This window comes from Orcinus orca, chromosome 9, assembly GCF_937001465.1.
Source record: "Orcinus orca chromosome 9, mOrcOrc1.1, whole genome shotgun sequence".
Classification (NCBI taxonomy): domain Eukaryota; kingdom Metazoa; phylum Chordata; class Mammalia; order Artiodactyla; family Delphinidae; genus Orcinus; species Orcinus orca.
Genome location: NC_064567.1, coordinates 82,881,518 through 82,899,766, shown reverse-complemented (window position 1 = coordinate 82,899,766; position 18,249 = coordinate 82,881,518). Strand labels below are relative to the sequence as shown.

The 18,249-nt window shown below is 36.2% G+C and overlaps 1 protein-coding gene across 3 annotated transcripts in view; it reads left to right on the top strand.

Moving 5' to 3' along the window:
- GNAI1 (G protein subunit alpha i1) overlaps nt 1-18,249 on the top strand; it is an 86,394-nt gene that overhangs the window by 46,537 nt on the left and 21,608 nt on the right. For all 3 annotated transcript variants that reach the window (XM_049714947.1, XM_033439858.2, XM_033439852.2), the window contains exons 3-6: nt 4,680-4,722; nt 4,817-4,958; nt 14,104-14,261; nt 17,748-17,876. In XM_049714947.1, the coding sequence (XP_049570904.1) occupies nt 4,680-4,722; nt 4,817-4,958; nt 14,104-14,261; nt 17,748-17,876 (472 nt within the window). The remainder of the gene's footprint in view (nt 1-4,679; nt 4,723-4,816; nt 4,959-14,103; nt 14,262-17,747; nt 17,877-18,249) is intronic.

Sequence of the window (18,249 nt, the reverse complement as noted above, 5' to 3'; positions counted from 1 at the left end):
ATCACAAGCAGTCCATTAAGAGACTGCAAGACAGAAAGGTATGTCATCCACTTAACATAGCCAAGCTGATTCAACCGGTTACGTACATGTTTTCGAGATAAATGACAACTAGTCCCTAAATGAGAGGCTTTACAACACCTTATGTCACACACAGTTCATCCTAACTTTGCCTGGTAATTGAGGTAACCATCTTTTAGCTAATTGACCTTATCCAGAAGAGAAAGAAACTTATCTTATGACAAGAGGTAGTTTTGCAACTTGGAGCAAGACCCCCACCCAAGGTAGACTCCTACCTACCTGCAGAAACTGGAAGATAGGGGTGCTATCTCCTGTGATGTTTACCTTTCAAAGAGATGGTTCTCAGGTTCTTGAGAAAGACATTCTTGATCATGAAGCTGACAAAAAAGGCCTGTTTAGTTTTCAAAAGGATATACAGTTGTCCCTTGGTATCTGCAGGGGATTGGTTCCAGGACCTGCCACAGATTCAGCTAACCTCAGACTGTGTAGTGCTGTATGAATTTATTGGAAAAAAAAAATACACGTATATGTGGACCCATGCAGTTCAAACCGAGGTTGGTGAGGGTCAACTGTATATACATTTCAAAGAGGAGAAAGCACTTACATTTAAAATTTTTCTAAAGTAAATGTCCTAAGAAAAAGGGAGGGAAATTTTCCTTTACTTTCAAGGGGGATAATTAAGCCTCTTATCTTTAATTAGTATTTGCCTTTGCATCCTCTTTATTTGCTTCTATCTTAAAAATAAGGACCTTGATCTTACTAATCTTACAGTAGCATTATGATAAACAGAAGCGCCTTTAAATGCACTTGTAAATTTGGTTTTATTCCAGTTTAAACTGAACTGTTATTTAGTCTTATTGAACGTAAAAGTGGTTCAATCGTACGTAAAAGTTGGGCGTTTTTAAAAGTGGAGTAGTGGCGTCAGGAATTCAGCATAAGGTGACTTTGACAAAATCACCGTTTTAATGCCGAACAGCCTTGATGTTAGGCAGCTGAAACCAGGAAATAAATGATATAAATGTGAACCCAAGCAAAGTTGGATAAAGAATATTCTTCCGGGGGGTGGAGTATGTGTTTTCTGGGGTCAGAGGTGTTTTCTTTTTTCTTTTAAACCTCGCCACAGTTAAACTTCCAAATTTCTCTAGACTGCCCCTCAACAGAAATCAGGGGTGAGCACGATTTGATTATCATTTTTATAATGGTAACTTATATAATTCTGTTCAAGGACTTATAATCTAGCCATGGGGTTACTTTACTTAGACCGTGATTTGTTTTTAGTCTTTCCCCTCCCTCATCCTTCTACTTGTCCTCACTGGATACATTTTGCTTTTCCGAGCCCTGTTAATAAGCGGCCCTGCGTGTGTAGCCCGGAGCCGCAGGTGGGTCCCTGTCCGTGTTACTGTGGTGATGCTCCTTTGCCCTCCCATTATCTGTGTGGTGCATTATCAGGTGCCCAGCTCCACTTCACACACCTGCTGGGCTCAGTATTTACTCTCAGATATGCAGTTTTCCATCCGCCACTTCCTCCTTAAAGAGAGGTCTGGGGGATCCCCCTCAGTGGCTTTATGGTTCCTGGCCCACTGTGGCGACACTGCACACATTCTTGCCCTGGGGAGCTGCATCCTCCCTTCCCACTACCCTAAAGTGTCGTTCATTTCACAGCGACCAGCTTGTCAACGGTTACTCTACAGGCCACCTAGTCACCTTGACCGTCTCAGCTTTGTGACCGCAACGGTCCCACGCTTTGATCTTTCCTGACTGATACGTGTTACATATTCCTTGTTTCTTCTTGAAAGCAGGGTACTCTCACTCTTTTAATCTTGCCTATGGATTGAACTGAAAAGCAGTAGCTGCCTTGCTGAATACTGCTAGGAAAATTTACCCTTTTCTCCTTTCTCCTGCCTCCACTACCCCTGAGGGGTTTTTTGTTTGTTTGGTTGGTTGGTTGGTTTTGTTTTTTTACAATATTGCTTCCTGTCAGTCTCTCAGACAGGACTGTGCTGACTGAGATTTCTGGAGGACAACCTTTAACTCTTCCTGTACGCTATGTGGAAAGAATACCAGTGTTTAGAATGCTGGAACCATAACCGTGCAGCATTTCTAATTTTCCTATTAGGAGTCTCTGCATGGAAGTAAGAATTGAAAATTCTAATTATATAAACTGCTAAATTATGAAAGTTTTTTCCCCAGTATTTCTGTCTTTAGGAAATCTGGTCCACAGAGAGTACCTTGTCTAACTAGCAAAGAAATTAGGTAGAAATCCAGCCAGTAACACTGCCATCTACACTCTTTAATATTAAACATATTTCAGGATTTTTTGGAACCTCAAGCCATTGACCAGATGCTCACTGTGGAGTAAGCTCAATGTCCCATGTCACCAACTATTCTATGAGACAGGAAGTGAGTTAGAATTTAAAGATAATGTCTAACATTAGGAAAACTTGCTTTTTTCTCATTAAGATTTAAAAATTCTCATCTGCCTCCATAGAGTTCAGCTGGGAACCATCTTATTCTTTACTATTTCTGATTTTCCCCTTGTATGGCTCTCAGACCTCACGAGCTTGTATCATGTGAGCCTTTCTCTGAACCTCTGAGTTGTTTCACTAACAGAATGGGCCATGGGTGGCTCTTCATCGACGCTCACTGTGCATGTGGAATCACCACCCCGTGAATGGATGTTGGGATCTAAAATGTCCTATCAGCAAAACACTGCTGCTGCTGAGTCAACTTGCCGTGCCCTAGAGGCACAGAGGGCCCCCTGAAGATAGCCCTGCTGGAGACTGCCGAGGGTGTGTTCCTTGGGTGGGCTTCTCTTGAATTAGAGAAATGTGTGAGCCATAATGGCTACGATTGTGCTTTTCATAGAGCCAAGTATATGGCTTGTTGATTAATATATAATGGGTTGTTTATCTTGGAGTTGTTTGTATTGGCAGTTGCCCTGCCAAGATTCAAAGGCTGTCTGTAGATGAATAATGCCCTCACTGTTTATTCAGTGCCCGCTTTTCTACTTAATATGCAGCTATCTTGGGAAAATTTCTTGAATATCAAATCACAAGTAAAATTTAAGCAGTTCCCCCCCCAGGTTTTCAAATAGGCCATTTAACTATGACTTATTCTCAGATGCCTCTGATGATTTGGATGTGTGTAGCTGGAGGGGCAAGGCGAGAAGGGAATGAGGCCCAGAAGTTTGCCGTCTAACTGATCTGTCACAGATAGCTTGAATACATTCAGGTACATTTCTGGTTGATGGTGTGTCTAGCCCAAGTTAGCCGCTGAGCATTCAAGTAGAACATGTTCAAAGGGAGAGGCAACAGGCATCATAGCGGGAGTGGGTCAGGAAAGACTGAGGAAGGGGGTAGGTTTGGTGGTTGATACAGCATCACCAGCGGAGCTCTAGGAAGCAGAGCAAATTACACTTTGGCAGGAGGAACAGTATGTTTGAAGATTGGTGGCGTCATCAGCAGTAGGTGTTGTCAGTACTGTAAGTTCAGTGACACTGGAGCATAGAGCATGTAGCAGTGGCTCTGGAAAAATGGGAATATGAGGCCTAGATAATGAAAATCCTGAGCCCTGTCTCTCAGACAGAAATATCAGCTCCATGATCTGTAGCCCTGGTCAAAGACAGTATGAAGCCAAACAGTAGACTTGTCATACCTTCCTTGTTTTGTGTCCTGTGCTCAGATGTTCACAGTATCTAGAGGGCTCTAATTTTATAAAGGGCCATTTTGTTAGTGATATTTTCGTGTTATGATGGCATAATTCTAGAGACTCAAATTGTGAGGAGAGAGTGAAGGAGAGTTTTGAGAATGGGTTAATGACAGGGACTAAAAGAAAAACATAGGGGGAGACATTTCTGCCATACCACTGCATCCCCAGTGTTAGTGAAGCGTGCCGGCTGTGTGTCACTTGTTCAGTAATGGTGGTTGACTATATAATGCGTGAGATAGCTATTTTATTATAACGTAATATTTAAAAATAATTTTCGTGGTTTCTTGGCACCACTGGTCTGTCCACTTCACATGAGGCAAAGGTTGAAATTATGATAATTGGCCAGAAAGTTAAATATCTTCCAGTGGGGAGCAAAAGCTTGAGTAAAATTTATTTATACTGCTTCAGTGTAAGCTATAGAAGAAAGAATTTTTTTAATACTTCAGGGAATACATAAAAGCATCGATGAAAGCATTTTTTTTTTTAGCTGAGTTTAAGGATTATGATGTAATAAACAGATGGGACTTATTTTTAAGAAATTTTCTGTATGTTTGGAAACCAATAAAGATCATTTTGATATAAAAAATTCAATCACAGATGTAAAAAACAAACTTGGGGGAAGTGGGGGGTAGATTGGGAGATTGGGCTTGATATATACACACTACTATATATAAAATAAATAAGGGCCTACTGTATAGCACAGGGAGCTCTACTCAATACTCTGTAATGACCTATATGGGAAAAGAATCTAAAAAAGAGTGGATGTATGTATATGTATAACTGATTCACTTTGCTGTACAGCAGAAACTAACACAACAGTGTAAGTCAACTATACTCCAATAAATTTTTTTTTTAAATTAACTGTAAGAGACAGAGAGAGAGTGTGTGTGTTGGGAGTTGGATATACATAAGTGATAAAATTAGAAATCCCTCATTTATTTCCCTTCTTTTAGGTGCTGGTGAATCTGGGAAAAGTACAATTGTGAAGCAAATGAAGTAAGTAGATTTAAAACATGAAATTTTTTTATGTTTAAGTGTACTGTTCCATCAAAGGAAGTAAGTGTTAACTTTTCTCTTTTTGTCTTGTTAGAATTATCCACGAAGCTGGTTATTCAGAAGAGGAATGTAAACAGTACAAAGCAGTGGTCTACAGTAACACCATCCAGTCAATCATTGCTATCATTAGGGCCATGGGGAGGTTGAAGATAGACTTCGGTGACTCGGCCCGGGCTGTAAGTTCCTAAAGTCCTTGGAGCAGACCTGATGAGTAAAAAAACAACTTGCATGATTGACACCATATTGTATAACATAGATTTATCAACTGTCTCAGGACCAGAAGGATGGTAGTGAGTGAAGTAGGTCAGAAGCTTTAGAAGTGAGTGAACTAAGAATACACAGGTTTGCATCATCTTCCCTTTCGAGCTAGAATACTTTCCTTATCCATAAGATGATTGGGACCACTCAATATCCATTGCAGTGTTTTCTGTATAACATGGCATATTGGGCACCTCTGTACCTCCATAGCAGTTTTTAGTAGTTACTACTGAGTTTAGTATACTGCCTGCACTGGCATTCTTCAGAATTTGTTTTTATGATTTGGAGTGCTGAGATGATCTAATTATTTGCGTTCATGCCCAGACTAAAAAGCAGTCTAGTCTCAGATAATGAAAACAGTATACAAGTCTGCTAATCTTTGGAATCAGAGAATACTGGCTATTAGAAAACATCTTTCAGAATTTCACAGCTAGGACCTTAGGAGACAAGCTAGTTTCACCTCTTTATTTTATCAGTAAAGAAACTGGAACCCAAGACATTACATGAAGGAAAGATTACCACACGGTGGTAACCAATGCAGTGTGCCTGTGCTTCCTTGTTTGGCCCAATGTGTAACTTATTTTCAGTTTGATTGGAAGTAGCCCCAGCCAGTCCATAGGGTATTTTCTTTTTCTCCTTTTCCCCCAGTCCCAGTTTGCTTGCTTAATCTGTTTATTTCAAGTTTTATTATTATTTTATTATGGTTTAATTCTTCACTGATTCTTTTTTTAATAACTGATGTAAAACTTGACCTTCCCAGAAACCTTTAACTGAATCTCTAGATTAATTTTTAATATTTTTGTACAAAGTAGATTTATTATTACTGCTACTACTGTTACCCCTTTTTATAGTTCCCTTTTATTTTTATGTGTTCAATATGTGTGTGCTATCTCCCTGATAATACTGTGAAGATTTTTTGCATAGAGACCGTAACTTGTTGTCCTCTTAATCTCTGCTAGGTTTTTATTTTTACATAGATGCTCAATTTGTCCTTAACAGGAAAAATAATGAATGAAAGCAACAGTAGAGAACATATATTGGAGAAGTCTGTAAAGCAAATCTGGTTTATTTTTTATAAGTTAATCTAATATTTCTTTATAAGTTGCTAGGCCATATTAATTTACTAAGCTTTTCCTTTTAAACAGATTAAAAAGCTTAGTGTGATGAATTAAAATTTTCAAATAGATTTCAAGATCATTTTTGATACTAATTCATAGCATTCTTCTAAATTATCTGAAGTAAGATTTGATCATATCCAGACAATTTTTGCCTTGTCAGTACTATGCATTCAGGCTGTAACTTATTCATTTATCTTTTATTCATTCAGCAAATTTTTTTTGAGCTCTTAGTCTTACACAAAAGAGAGCTACCCTATGATAAAGAATTGAATAAATTGTACTCTAATTCCAATTCATGTGTACAGTACTCTGTGTTCAGATCTTACATGTGATTATTAGAGAGAGAGGTTTTTGTAGCCTCCATTGTCTGAGGTAATGATGGGTCAATGCAAGCTGCTTTTTATGAGGTCTTTTTATTTTCATATTTTTCTCTCAAGGAATATTGTCATTTTCTGTCCTTTTTGGGGCAGATTTGGGCTGTTTCAGGACTGACTGGAAATAACTGCTCTCTCACCACAAGCTTTTTTTTAAAACTGGTTTTCTGATGCTTTGGAATCTACATGGGGGCCTGAGCTGGTCATTTTTGTTTCACTGGTTCTAGTTTCACCCACTCTTTTTAGGCTCTCTCTATCTGTCCCCGGGTCCCTTGTTTTCTTCCTACCTTCCGACTGTTACTTCTGTTACCGTTAGCCGTTGTTAACTCTTTCACATGAACATCTTCAGTCTCTCTCATTGGTTCTGATTGGTCTACTCCGTGTCTTTGTTGCCTTGCCTCTACGCAAATCTTGTTTTTCTATTTATTTTTTAATAAATTTATTTATTTATTTATTGGTGGCTGCATTGGGTCTTTGTTGCTGCTTGCGGGCTTTCTCTAGTTGGGGCAAGTGGGGGCTACTCTTCGTTGTGGTGAGCAGGCTTCTCATTGTGGTGGCTTCTCTTGTGGAGCATGGGCTCTAGGTGTGCAGGCTTCAGTAGTTGTGGCACGTGGGCTCAGTAGTTGTGGCGCGCGAGCTCTAGAGCGCAGCAGGCTCAGTAGTTGTGGCGCACGGGCTTAGTTGCTCCTTGGCATGTGGGATCTTCCCAGACCAGGGATTGAACCTGTGTCCTCTGCATCAGCAGGCGGGTTCTTAACCACTGTGCCACCAGGGAAGTCTGCAAATTTTAAAATACTATGAGGCTATTGAAATTGTGCTAAGGAATACAAAGATGAATTAAACATGGCTTAGACAGGAGGAGGGGACTTTGAGCTTGGTATTGGAACATGTCTTAAGAGTTTTCTCGCAAAAACAAGGAAAAAGCATTCTAGAAAGAAGAAACAGTATAGAGAAAGGCTGAATATATTTCTTTTTCTACAGTATCAATTCCTGGAAGTATTAGCCTTTTAAGTTGAAGGATAACCAGATATTTAAGTTTGATAGGTACCATAGTTTTTTCTATTTTCAGAAAAAAACACAAAGTGAATAATCTTTTCTAGCAACCGTGCATCAGTGTCAACTTTCCCAGAGTGTCATTAACTTAGATACATTAACATTTTAATTTTTTAATATCTTAGTGAAAAAATATCTTTCTTTTTTAGTTTTTATTTTCCTGATTTGTAGTGAGGTTGAGAATCTTGTCTTTTTGTATCTCTTCTGTGGACTCCTCTTAGTATTCTTTACTCAGTTCTGTTAAATTCCTTGTCCTTTTCACACTGAATCTCTTTGAATATTAGGGATATTACTTCTTTATGTTTTACAAATGTTTTTATTCAGCATATTTCTTTTACTTTTTTGAAACAGTATTTTTCTTGTTACAGAACTTTTAATTTTCTTCAGTTGTGACTTCTGTGTTTTGTGCCTTGTCAGACATTCTTCAGCTTACAATTAGTTTTTAAAAATTATCTTCCTTTTTCTAGGTGGAATCTAAGTATATTTTATAATCTGATCATCTCTTGCCTACAACCATGTATTAAATACTCCATTCCTGAGTGACTTGAAAATGCTACCCTTAGCATTAAATTGAGTGTTTTTCTGAACTCCATTTTTTTAAATTGATATATTCTTTTCTTCCCTAGCTCAGTCACTTATTTTCATAATTAAGATGGAAATAATAATAACATCCACCTTACAGCGTTCTGAGAAATAATGACAAGCCTTTACTACATGCCTTGGTCATAATCGATGCTCAGTAAATGTTTGTTATTGCTGTTGTTATTTATAATGATTATACTACTATTATTTTTGTCAGAGTCACATTATTTTAGTTTCTCTTGCTTCATAGGATATTGGTATCTGGTAGGGTAAGTGCACCCATCCCATTGTTCTTTTTTAACCAAAATATAAAGGCTATAATGCATTTCTCTTCCAGATAAACTTGGGAATCAACTTAATTCCTCACATCCCTTTTGAAACAAACAAAAAAAGCCTGTCGGTATCTTGATTGGAATTACATTTTACTATGTAGGTTAACTGGGTGAGAACTGACTAAAAGATGTAAAATTTTAAGAGACAGTGACAATTTTCTGTGGTTTGCTTCGTATTTGGCAGCTACCAGATATGCAAAGCAGATTACACATTAGTTATTTAAAATAAGAGGAAACAAAACTGTTTTCAAGGCTGGCATAGAGCAATCAAAATTTGTGCCTAATATCCTTTCAAAACTCTTATAATGCGTGTAGTCAATCTGTGGATGACAGTTTATTGATAAATTAGATTATTTTGTTTTTAATAATGTACAGTTAGGGAAGTGTTGAACAGGGGCCGATCAACATGTCACTGCATCACTTAGAGTTGTGCTGCTCAGAGTGTGGTCCGTGGACAGTGCCTGCACACAGGCATGTGCACAGGTGAGTACAGAAGTAAAGGAAGCGATTAGACCAACTTTTACAGCAATTGACAGAGTAATTTATATATTAACTCTGATAGTTTACAAAAATGTATTTATATTTTATGTCGTTTAAATATTATTTTTCCAATAGTATTAGTTTTGAAAGATTGGAAATAAAAGAAAATGAAACAAATAAAACACAAGACAGATCTTTCATCCCAGAAAGCTTGAGAAGCACTTCCTTGGAATAAGCTGGGCTGTAAGGAACAGAAAACCTTGCCTAGAATTGACTTAAGCTCCCTTTCACCCCCAAACCTCAGCGTGCTCCTGCATAATGGCACTTTTCTCTTCCTCTAATTTTAAAATTAATTTCATTATTTAGTTAGATTATGTCTCTGCCAGATTGCTTTTGAGAAAGGCTGTGTCAATTTACTTTCCTAGCAGCAGTGCCTTTTCTTAGCACTCTGGGTAGCCAACATTTGGAGTCTGACATGTTTAAAATATTGGCTAATTTATTAGTAAGTTTTATTTTAATTTAACTTGCATTTTCAATTTTTTAATATAACTATGCAGTTTTCCATTTCTTTATTGAATGTTTTTATTTCTCTATGTTAGTGGCTTATTTTATCCTTTATTCATCTACGGATTGGAGTCTTGGTGTTTTGATTATGTATTTGGCTTGTTTGTATGTACTTGTATATTAACCCTTTGTCCACATGTCCCTTTGTCCCTTTCTCTCACATTTGGCTTATTGCCTTTAATCTTAGGTTGTCATTTAAAAGATTTTCCCCTATTATTTCTTCCATTGTGTTTAAATTTAGAAAACCTTCTCTCAACCAAAGATTTACTGAATATTTGTGCTATTTTAAAAGTTTTTTAGGGAGTGAATTTCAACATCGTTTCTATGTTAGTTTTTTAATCCCTCTGAAACTCTGTTGTATGCATGGAATAAGGATCTGCATTATTTTTTTTCCTCTTCATATGGCTATCTAATTATTCACAAGTGTTTTTTTAATAATTGTATTCTTTCCTACTGATGTATCTTGCCACCTTTGTCATGTAAGTTCACATTTGGGATTTTCTCCCCCTGTTGATCTGCGTTAATACTAGATGTTCTACATATTGTATGTAGACTTTTAATATCTGATCATTTCAGCCCTCTGTCCCCAGTATTCTTTTTCAAAATGTTTCTAGTTATTTCTACTTATCATTTTTCCAGATGAATGTTTGAATTATTTATAGTAGTAGTCTGGTTTATCGTTGAGAACTAAGATGAAGAAGTTATAATATTACGTTGTTTTTGATTCTGAGAAATACTGATTTATATATGTGACAAAGTGATACTAACCTTCATTTGAAATGTATTATATGCCTCCAGCACAGTATTTTTCTGCTTTGCTCAGTTCATGTATTATTTATTACATGTTTGTCTATCTTTTCACAATAGGTTCTATTGTGCATACAAAGAACAGTTTAATGTTTATTTTATTAATTTGAAAATTAAAGCTATATAGTTATAAGATTCATATATATATACATAAAAGTTATATTTGTGTAACATACTTATTATAATTTCTCTTCTTGACATAATGAAGCTCATGCTCTCTGCAATTTAGTCAAAAATTAATTTAGATGATTTTACTTTTTTCCCCCACCCCTTCCCCCTTAAGCAGTGTTACGGGGGAAAAAAAGAAAAACAACTTCCTCTTTCCTTGCCTCAGTCATTTTTACTTTGGTTACAGTTGTGTTTTTAGAGAAAAAAAGTTTTACATTTGTTTATTTCTTAAAGCAATTCTTTAACATCTGGGATTGGCACCAGCCGCCATGGAGAGGTGACTTCACTAAAGTTCTCAAGATTTCCTTACCAGTACACTAACTTTGGTGAAAGCAGTGTAACTGGCTTAAATTTATAGGAGTGATTGTATGCTCTAGAAATGTGGTAGATTAAATATGTCAGTAATTCTCATTGTATGTGGTGTTCGGTATTGTTGCCTAATGTTATTAATGAAATAATTATCCTAAAGCATTGAAACAAAGGATTTCTATACCTGTATCAATCATGACATCAGTACATTATCCCTGTGGTCAAAAATTCAAAGGTGCACTATTTTTTTTGACACTCCTTTATCATATTACTTAGACTCTATTGTAGAAGGGCTTTCTGATGTTTTCTATTGAAACACTCATCTAGCCTTTGCTTAACAATTTCAGTCTCTCACTCTCCCTCCATTTTTGTGTTTTTGGATAGCTTTGGTTGTGAAAAAGTGTTCTTATTGAATTGAAATCTGATGTCTTTTGCCCTCAGAATTCTTTTTCTGCTCTGTGCCTAAGCACAAAGTCAGTTCTTTCTTATTTGATGATTCCTGATATATCAGAAGACAGCCATCATGGTCCCTGAAAGTCCTCTCTTCCCCATAATTCTCACAAAATAGGTGACGGCTTCAAATAAAATGTGTTGTCACTAACTAACAGGTGCTCCCTGACCATCACTGTGTGAGAAGAGGCTATTATGTGTCTCTTGACAGGATAGCATTTTCTATCTCCTTTCTGAGTTCCCCAAACATGCAGTTATATGAACTAGAATTTACATTCTTTAAACCGTCTTATTTTCATTTAGTTCTTAGTCATTTGAAGACATACTAACTCGGCTACATCCGAGGATTTTTTTCCTTGCTACTTGCACATAATTGCCTGGCAAATAAATTTCTTTTTAACACTACAAAAAGAGTTCCTGTAAACTGCTTTACTTACCTGTAGCCCTTTAGTAATCCCTACCCTTTTTCGACACTATGTCATACTGTTTTAGCACACTCAAGTTTGTCTTTCTTTCTTAAATGTTCTTAAGTAACATCTTAAATGAATCTTGAAAAGACTTCAGTCCATGACAAGATAGGATTATTGTCATCATTCTGCAGTTGTCAAATTTATCTTGTCTTAGGAAGTGGCTGCTTAGTAATTGTTGACTAATATGTGGGATTGGGTGACTACCTGTGGAACGTTAAATAAATTGCACAATCTCTCTATGTCTCAGGTTCTTTTTAAACAAAACAAAAAATTAGGTAGAATAATTTCTAAAGTACCTTCCTGCTTAAATGTATTACTTCAAGCTCATCTGCAGACATCTGAATGTCCTGCTAATGACATGGAGATGAGTATTCCAGTTCGTTTTTTAAGGAAAAGAGACTTCTTTACATTTTGTGAAGAGGAGACATTTTTGAATGCCGCAGTTTATAAATAGAGCTTCTACAGTTTCCCAGGTCTCTTCTTCAGGCTTCTTTCCTGGAAAGTTTGAAGAGAACGTGATCTTATGACCCATATCAGAGGGCATTAGTCTTTTCTGTCAACACATTTTATGGAAATTGAATAAATATATCATAATGAAAGCTTATTTTAAAGCTCACTTAAGTGAAAAGCACTTTTCTAAAATGGTTGGAGAAAAGTACGTTTGATGTCACTTAAAAATAAAAATAACCAAATTTAGAAATTTCTCATGTAAGTCATTTGGAAAATTGAATAACTGTTTACTGGAATTCGGTAAATGGTGCTAAAAACGACTTGAAATTGTGTTTTGTTGGGGTTTATTAAGGACATGGTACAAGTGTTACTTGCTTGCATGCATTTCTCTTGTGATTTACTAAAAAGGGAAACATATGCTTGAATAATAACGTTCCCATGCTGAGTGACTTAATTATTTCTCACGATGGGTTCCATCTGAAAAGAAAATGTTTCACGAACTGGCAGTAGAATGAATTTATACTGTCAGCTAGTACCCTCTGCTAGCCCATGTCACCAAATGCTTCCCTTCTGTATGCCTTATCATAATGTGTGCCATCACTTTGTGAAGAGCTACTACACCACATTGGAAAAAATGCCCCTAGAGAAAAATTATGGACTGTATCCAGTTAACATAAAGCCGCATATCTCAGGCCAGAAAGAATCTTTGTGAAGATGGTAACTTCACATATCCCTTACTTTTGTATTAACTGTGTTATTACCTGAAGACTAGAGTTGTGTTATAGAGCACTGTAGCTACTACCTATATGTGGCTACTGAGTATTGGAAATGTGTCGAATTGAGATGCATTGTCCGTATAAAAGAAACACCACATTTCAAAGACTAAATATCTATAGTAATATGAAATATCTCAATAAGTTTATATTGATTACATGTTGAAATGATATTTTATATACAGGTTAAATAAAATATATTGTTACAGTTAATTTTACTTTTTTTTTTTACACTTTTTAAAATGTGCTATTAGAAAATTTAGAGTTGCGTCAGTGGCTCATATCTCTTTTGGACAATTCTAAAAATTGTCCAAATTTTGTCTAAATTTGGAAATTTAGAATTGCGTCAGTGGCTCATATCTCTTTTGTGGGCTTGATTAACTATGGATCAGAATAACTAAATATTGTAGCCTCAAAACTTAAGCAAAATTTAATTAAATTTATGTGTAGTATTCCTTCATTTAAAAACTTTGCATGCTCTCTTCTATATGTGTCATGAGTATTTCTACTCCAAAGCTGTGTTTATTTTGTTTCCTTGCCTGGATTAACAAACAGCTGTCCCCATCTCCTGGCCCATTGATTTGAAGGTATACATACTTTAAGGTCTTCTGAAAAACCTCACACCATTCTGTGGAACTATTCTTGCTTTATCCCACATTGATTTCTCCCTTCTCTGAACTTATTTTGCATCTGTGAAGTATATCACAAAGCTAACATTTAATTAGATTCTAAAAATAACCTCTAATGGTGTTAATGTGTTTTTTAGATTAGAAACATTTTGGTAAGGGAGAGGCAAAGCATACATTCTTCTGTTTTCTCAGAAGGGTACAACAGACTGTCAGTGGGTAGTTGGTTAATATATTCTCTCATGAGCTGCAAGTGTCGTCATTCTTTCAGCTCCTTAGTGCCTTGATAGCTGTTACTAATATCACAAAACATGGACTCATGATTTAAGATTATGCTTTTTTGATTAAGCCAATTTTTTAAGTGGTTCTTTTAGAGAAATCTAAGTTATGACACCAATAAAAGGCATAAAGGAAATTCACTATTGCACTTTTTGTCATCTATAATATACTTTATCTGTAGTGTCTGGCTTTTTACTTTTTAAATAAAAATGGACTTTGAATCTTCAGGATGATGCCCGCCAACTCTTTGTGCTTGCTGGCGCTGCTGAGGAAGGTTTTATGACTGCAGAACTTGCTGGAGTTATAAAGAGATTGTGGAAAGACAGTGGTGTACAAGCCTGCTTCAACAGGTCCCGAGAGTACCAGCTTAATGATTCTGCAGCATAGTAAGTAATCATAACTTCAGAACTACACTATCATGAATAATTACTTGGAAGTCAGGTATACCTCCAGGTCACTTTTAATGCAGAGTTGGCTGACACATTCTTAATACAACTCAGGATATTTAGGATGACAGTATTTCAAAACTTCTGTCTTTTTTGTGTGTGTTTGTAGGTAGCAAGGCTCATATTTCCCTTGTGTTCAAAAGTTGTCTCAAGGGACTCATGTAACTAATTGAAACATGCCGAATGGAGCTGTTTCCAGTATATTTCCAAGAAAGTAATTGGAACTTGCAAACATTCACTCTGAATTTGGGTGTATCTCTGGTTTACCTGGGGCTAGCCAAAGGGGAGGGTAACTGATTTGTGTGCTTTTTGTTTACTAAGTGCCTGAGAAGTTACTTGTCCAGTGACAGACACAGAGTACTCAGTGACACAGAGTACTCAGGTAAATGATTTAGTTGAAAGTTGTCAACTGTATGTGCCCTGTTGCATTGGACATTGTTTACAGATATCTAAGTCTAGTTTTTTAGAAGAAAAATCTGCCCTGATTTTCCAGGTGGTGGCTCCAGAAAAGTCTATAAAGGAAGTTTTGATAAAACCTAATCAGGGAGCTTTCTGTTTGATGATCCACGTAGAATTTAAAAAAAAAAAAAAAAAAAAATCAAGGATTTGTTTCCGTTACTTGGCGCACACACTCAGAAATGTCAAAGATGATATGACTAGAGACATGTGCCTTGCACTCATTTTACTTTCCAAAATTACTCAGTCTTCTTGACAGAGCTATTGGCTCTTAGGAACACAAATGAGGATTAAATAGAAGATGACAGGTATTAGAAGGTCCAGGTAAATACACCTAGTTTGCCACAGTGGAAAACCAACGGGCTATGGCTCCTGAGGACCTTATTATCGTATAGCATGTCATGTATTGCACATCAGAGTACTCAGTGTTAGGTAAATGATTTAGTGTGAATGAATAAGTAATACAAATTACTGTGTAACCCGTCACAGTTTTTATAATGCTATATTTCTCAATATGTATTTTTAGTGTTTTACAAGTGTATAAACATATAAATTATTACATACATAGTTTATATATGTGTATGTAACATCTTCTTATTGCTGTGTGGCCCATCTCTCCAACTGGTGTCCTCACTTCTACAAGGAAATACTCTTCGACTCAATGCGTAGGCCTTTGACTCCCTGTTAGGTATTCGTGATGTGATGTATTTTTTTCCATACTACTCACAGATTTACATTTATTTTGAGGTGATTTGACTTATATTGAGACTGTTTGATTCCTTTTTTATCTTTGCCACTGCACTGTAAATTCAGTAAGGTCTGTTTTTCCCAGTGTTATATCTCCATTGCGTGATACATGGTCATCACGCAATATGCCCTTAAATTAGTAAACCAAACTTTACAGAAGCTAGAAGAGAAAATTAGAAAAAAAATTCTTAGGGCAAGGACACAGCTCTTAGTGCTCCATACTTGCTTTGGCACCACCAGAACCTGCAGAAAGATCTAAGTGGAAGTCACTCACGGTGAGAAGGTTTCTCTGAGCTGAGCCCAGCAAGGGGAACTATTTGAATAATTAAGGGGTGCTTCTCAGGGACAATAGATTGAAGTTCCTTTCCCCCTATCTTTCTGGACCGCCCTCAGTATATTTACCAAGACCCTTTTTCCTGTGCACAGTGCTTGGACACGCTCTGAAAGAAACGTGTCACTTTGGCTCCCCGTTATTTCATTACTGGTCGTTCTGATCTTAAGATGGCAATAATGGAGCCATTTTCCAAGAATGAAGGGAATCATAAAAATCTTTTTTCTCTGTGGTAGTTACAAGCTATCTTGATTTCTGAATTCTTGACCGGAGATAGGGGATGCTGCCAAGCTGCCCATTATGACCATCTAACCACCAATTTACATTTTAAATTTGTGATCTTTTAAAACAATTGGAGTTTTTCACAATGCCTGTTTTTCTTTTTTGTCCTGTTGAAATATAAATGTGCATTATTTTTAGAGGCTAATAGAACTGTAGCAGTTTTAAGCAAAGAAATGTACATAGAAGTAATCAGTAAATTTTAAATAAGAATAGCTCACTATTTCAAAGGGACAATTAGTAAAATCTAGCCATGGCCTGTTCGTTTGTTTTTTAAGTCAGGTTTTCTTACAGTAAGGTGAATGTTATATATATGGAACTAAAAACACAGATGAAGTACTAGGGGATTATCACCAATGCAGTAATACATTGATTATTTTAAATTCAGTCAATATAATACAGATAACTCAAGCTATCATATCCATGTATTCTGGTATCAGCTTCTGGTATCAGCATCACATACATAGACTTAACTGTCTAAAACATTTTGATTACTAATTCACAGGATAGCTTTCCAACCCCATCTCCAGAAATAAAATATTTATTGAGCTCCTTTTGTTTATAAGACCCCATTCTAAATGGCTAAGGAACAGTTTCAGAGGATAACATCAATTAAAGTTGCAAAAGTTGGTGCCTCTCTATAATAAACCTAGAGTATCGTCTAAATTATCTTGGACTCTTCCACTCTAGTATTAGAAAACACTTCAGTGATGCGCCCCACATTCAACTGACCTTAGGATTAACTGCATGCATAGCCTACTAGTGGACTTACTTTCTGAGATACAAGACGTGACTCTTCCTACCTCCACACTGTTCTACTGCTTTTCCTGATGTGAATGACATTCCCTTTTATCCGTTGCACCTGTCAGATTTCTATTTATGCCCTTCACTATCCATGAAGCCCTCTTGAACCACTCAGGTTCACCTTAATCTCTCCATACCTGGACTGTAACATTATTGATTCTACTACATAAGTGGACACAAAATGAAAGAATTGCATGGTACGACACCACTACATTTTTATAGCACAACATATTTTGCATCATTGGCAGAAAGTTGAATGAGTGACTGAAATCAATGAGAAGTAAAATATGAATACTGATTCATAGAGGCAGTAAAATGTAGAGTATAGGAAGGAGCATGTGTCATGTTTTCCTGTATGTTACTTAAGGTTGGTTGAAAAGGAACAATATTGAATTCAGCCTTTGGCCAGAGGTTTCCTCACTACTTAGGAAGGCTTTCTAATTTCTCAGCAAACGAATAATGTCTGGAACATAAACACAGTGCTACATCAAAGAAGTGTAATAAAGAGTTTTAAGGGACAAATTCATGGTGTGCCGTGAGTTTGGATATTCATAAAGTTATTACTTTGTTTTCTTTTCCAACAAGGAGAATTACTGAAATATTTAAGGAACTTTGTGGCTGGAGAAGTATAAAAATTTTCATTTCTGTGAGAGTTGTGTAAGATATAGACTTAAAATTACATCATTCCACAGAAATATAAAAACTTCAGTAACCTGGAGTATTGCATGCATCAGAATGTTTTACTCTTTGGTTTAGATGATCTTTATTGACAGTGTTAGCTATTAGCATATTGTTGTTTATTTTTTCAGCTATTTGAATGACTTGGACAGAATTGCACAACCAAATTATATCCCAACCCAACAAGATGTTCTCAGAACCCGAGTGAAAACTACAGGAATTGTTGAAACCCATTTTACTTTCAAAGATCTTCATTTTAAGTGAGTATCTTCAAAACATATGATTTATGAATTTAGATACAGAACACATTGTTTAAGGAAAAAAAGGTATACTAATAAAAGTTTTAAAATGTTTAGAGTTTGAAATTACAAAAAATGTTTCACACCTGATTGGACAGAAGAATTTTGGGCTGAAAGAGGTCAAGAAACATTCAGGAGGAATATTTATATTTTTATTTAAGAAAAAATAGCCATGCAAATTCCTTTTGCCTATATTTTTCACAGTGACTCAAATAAAAATAGTTTTTGGCTTTTATTTTTAAAAGAAAGAACTGCTCTAATATTTTATATTTTGGGAAAGTGTTGCCATCCAGTTTTAGGTTTTACTGATAGAATATATGCTTATTTATGGAAA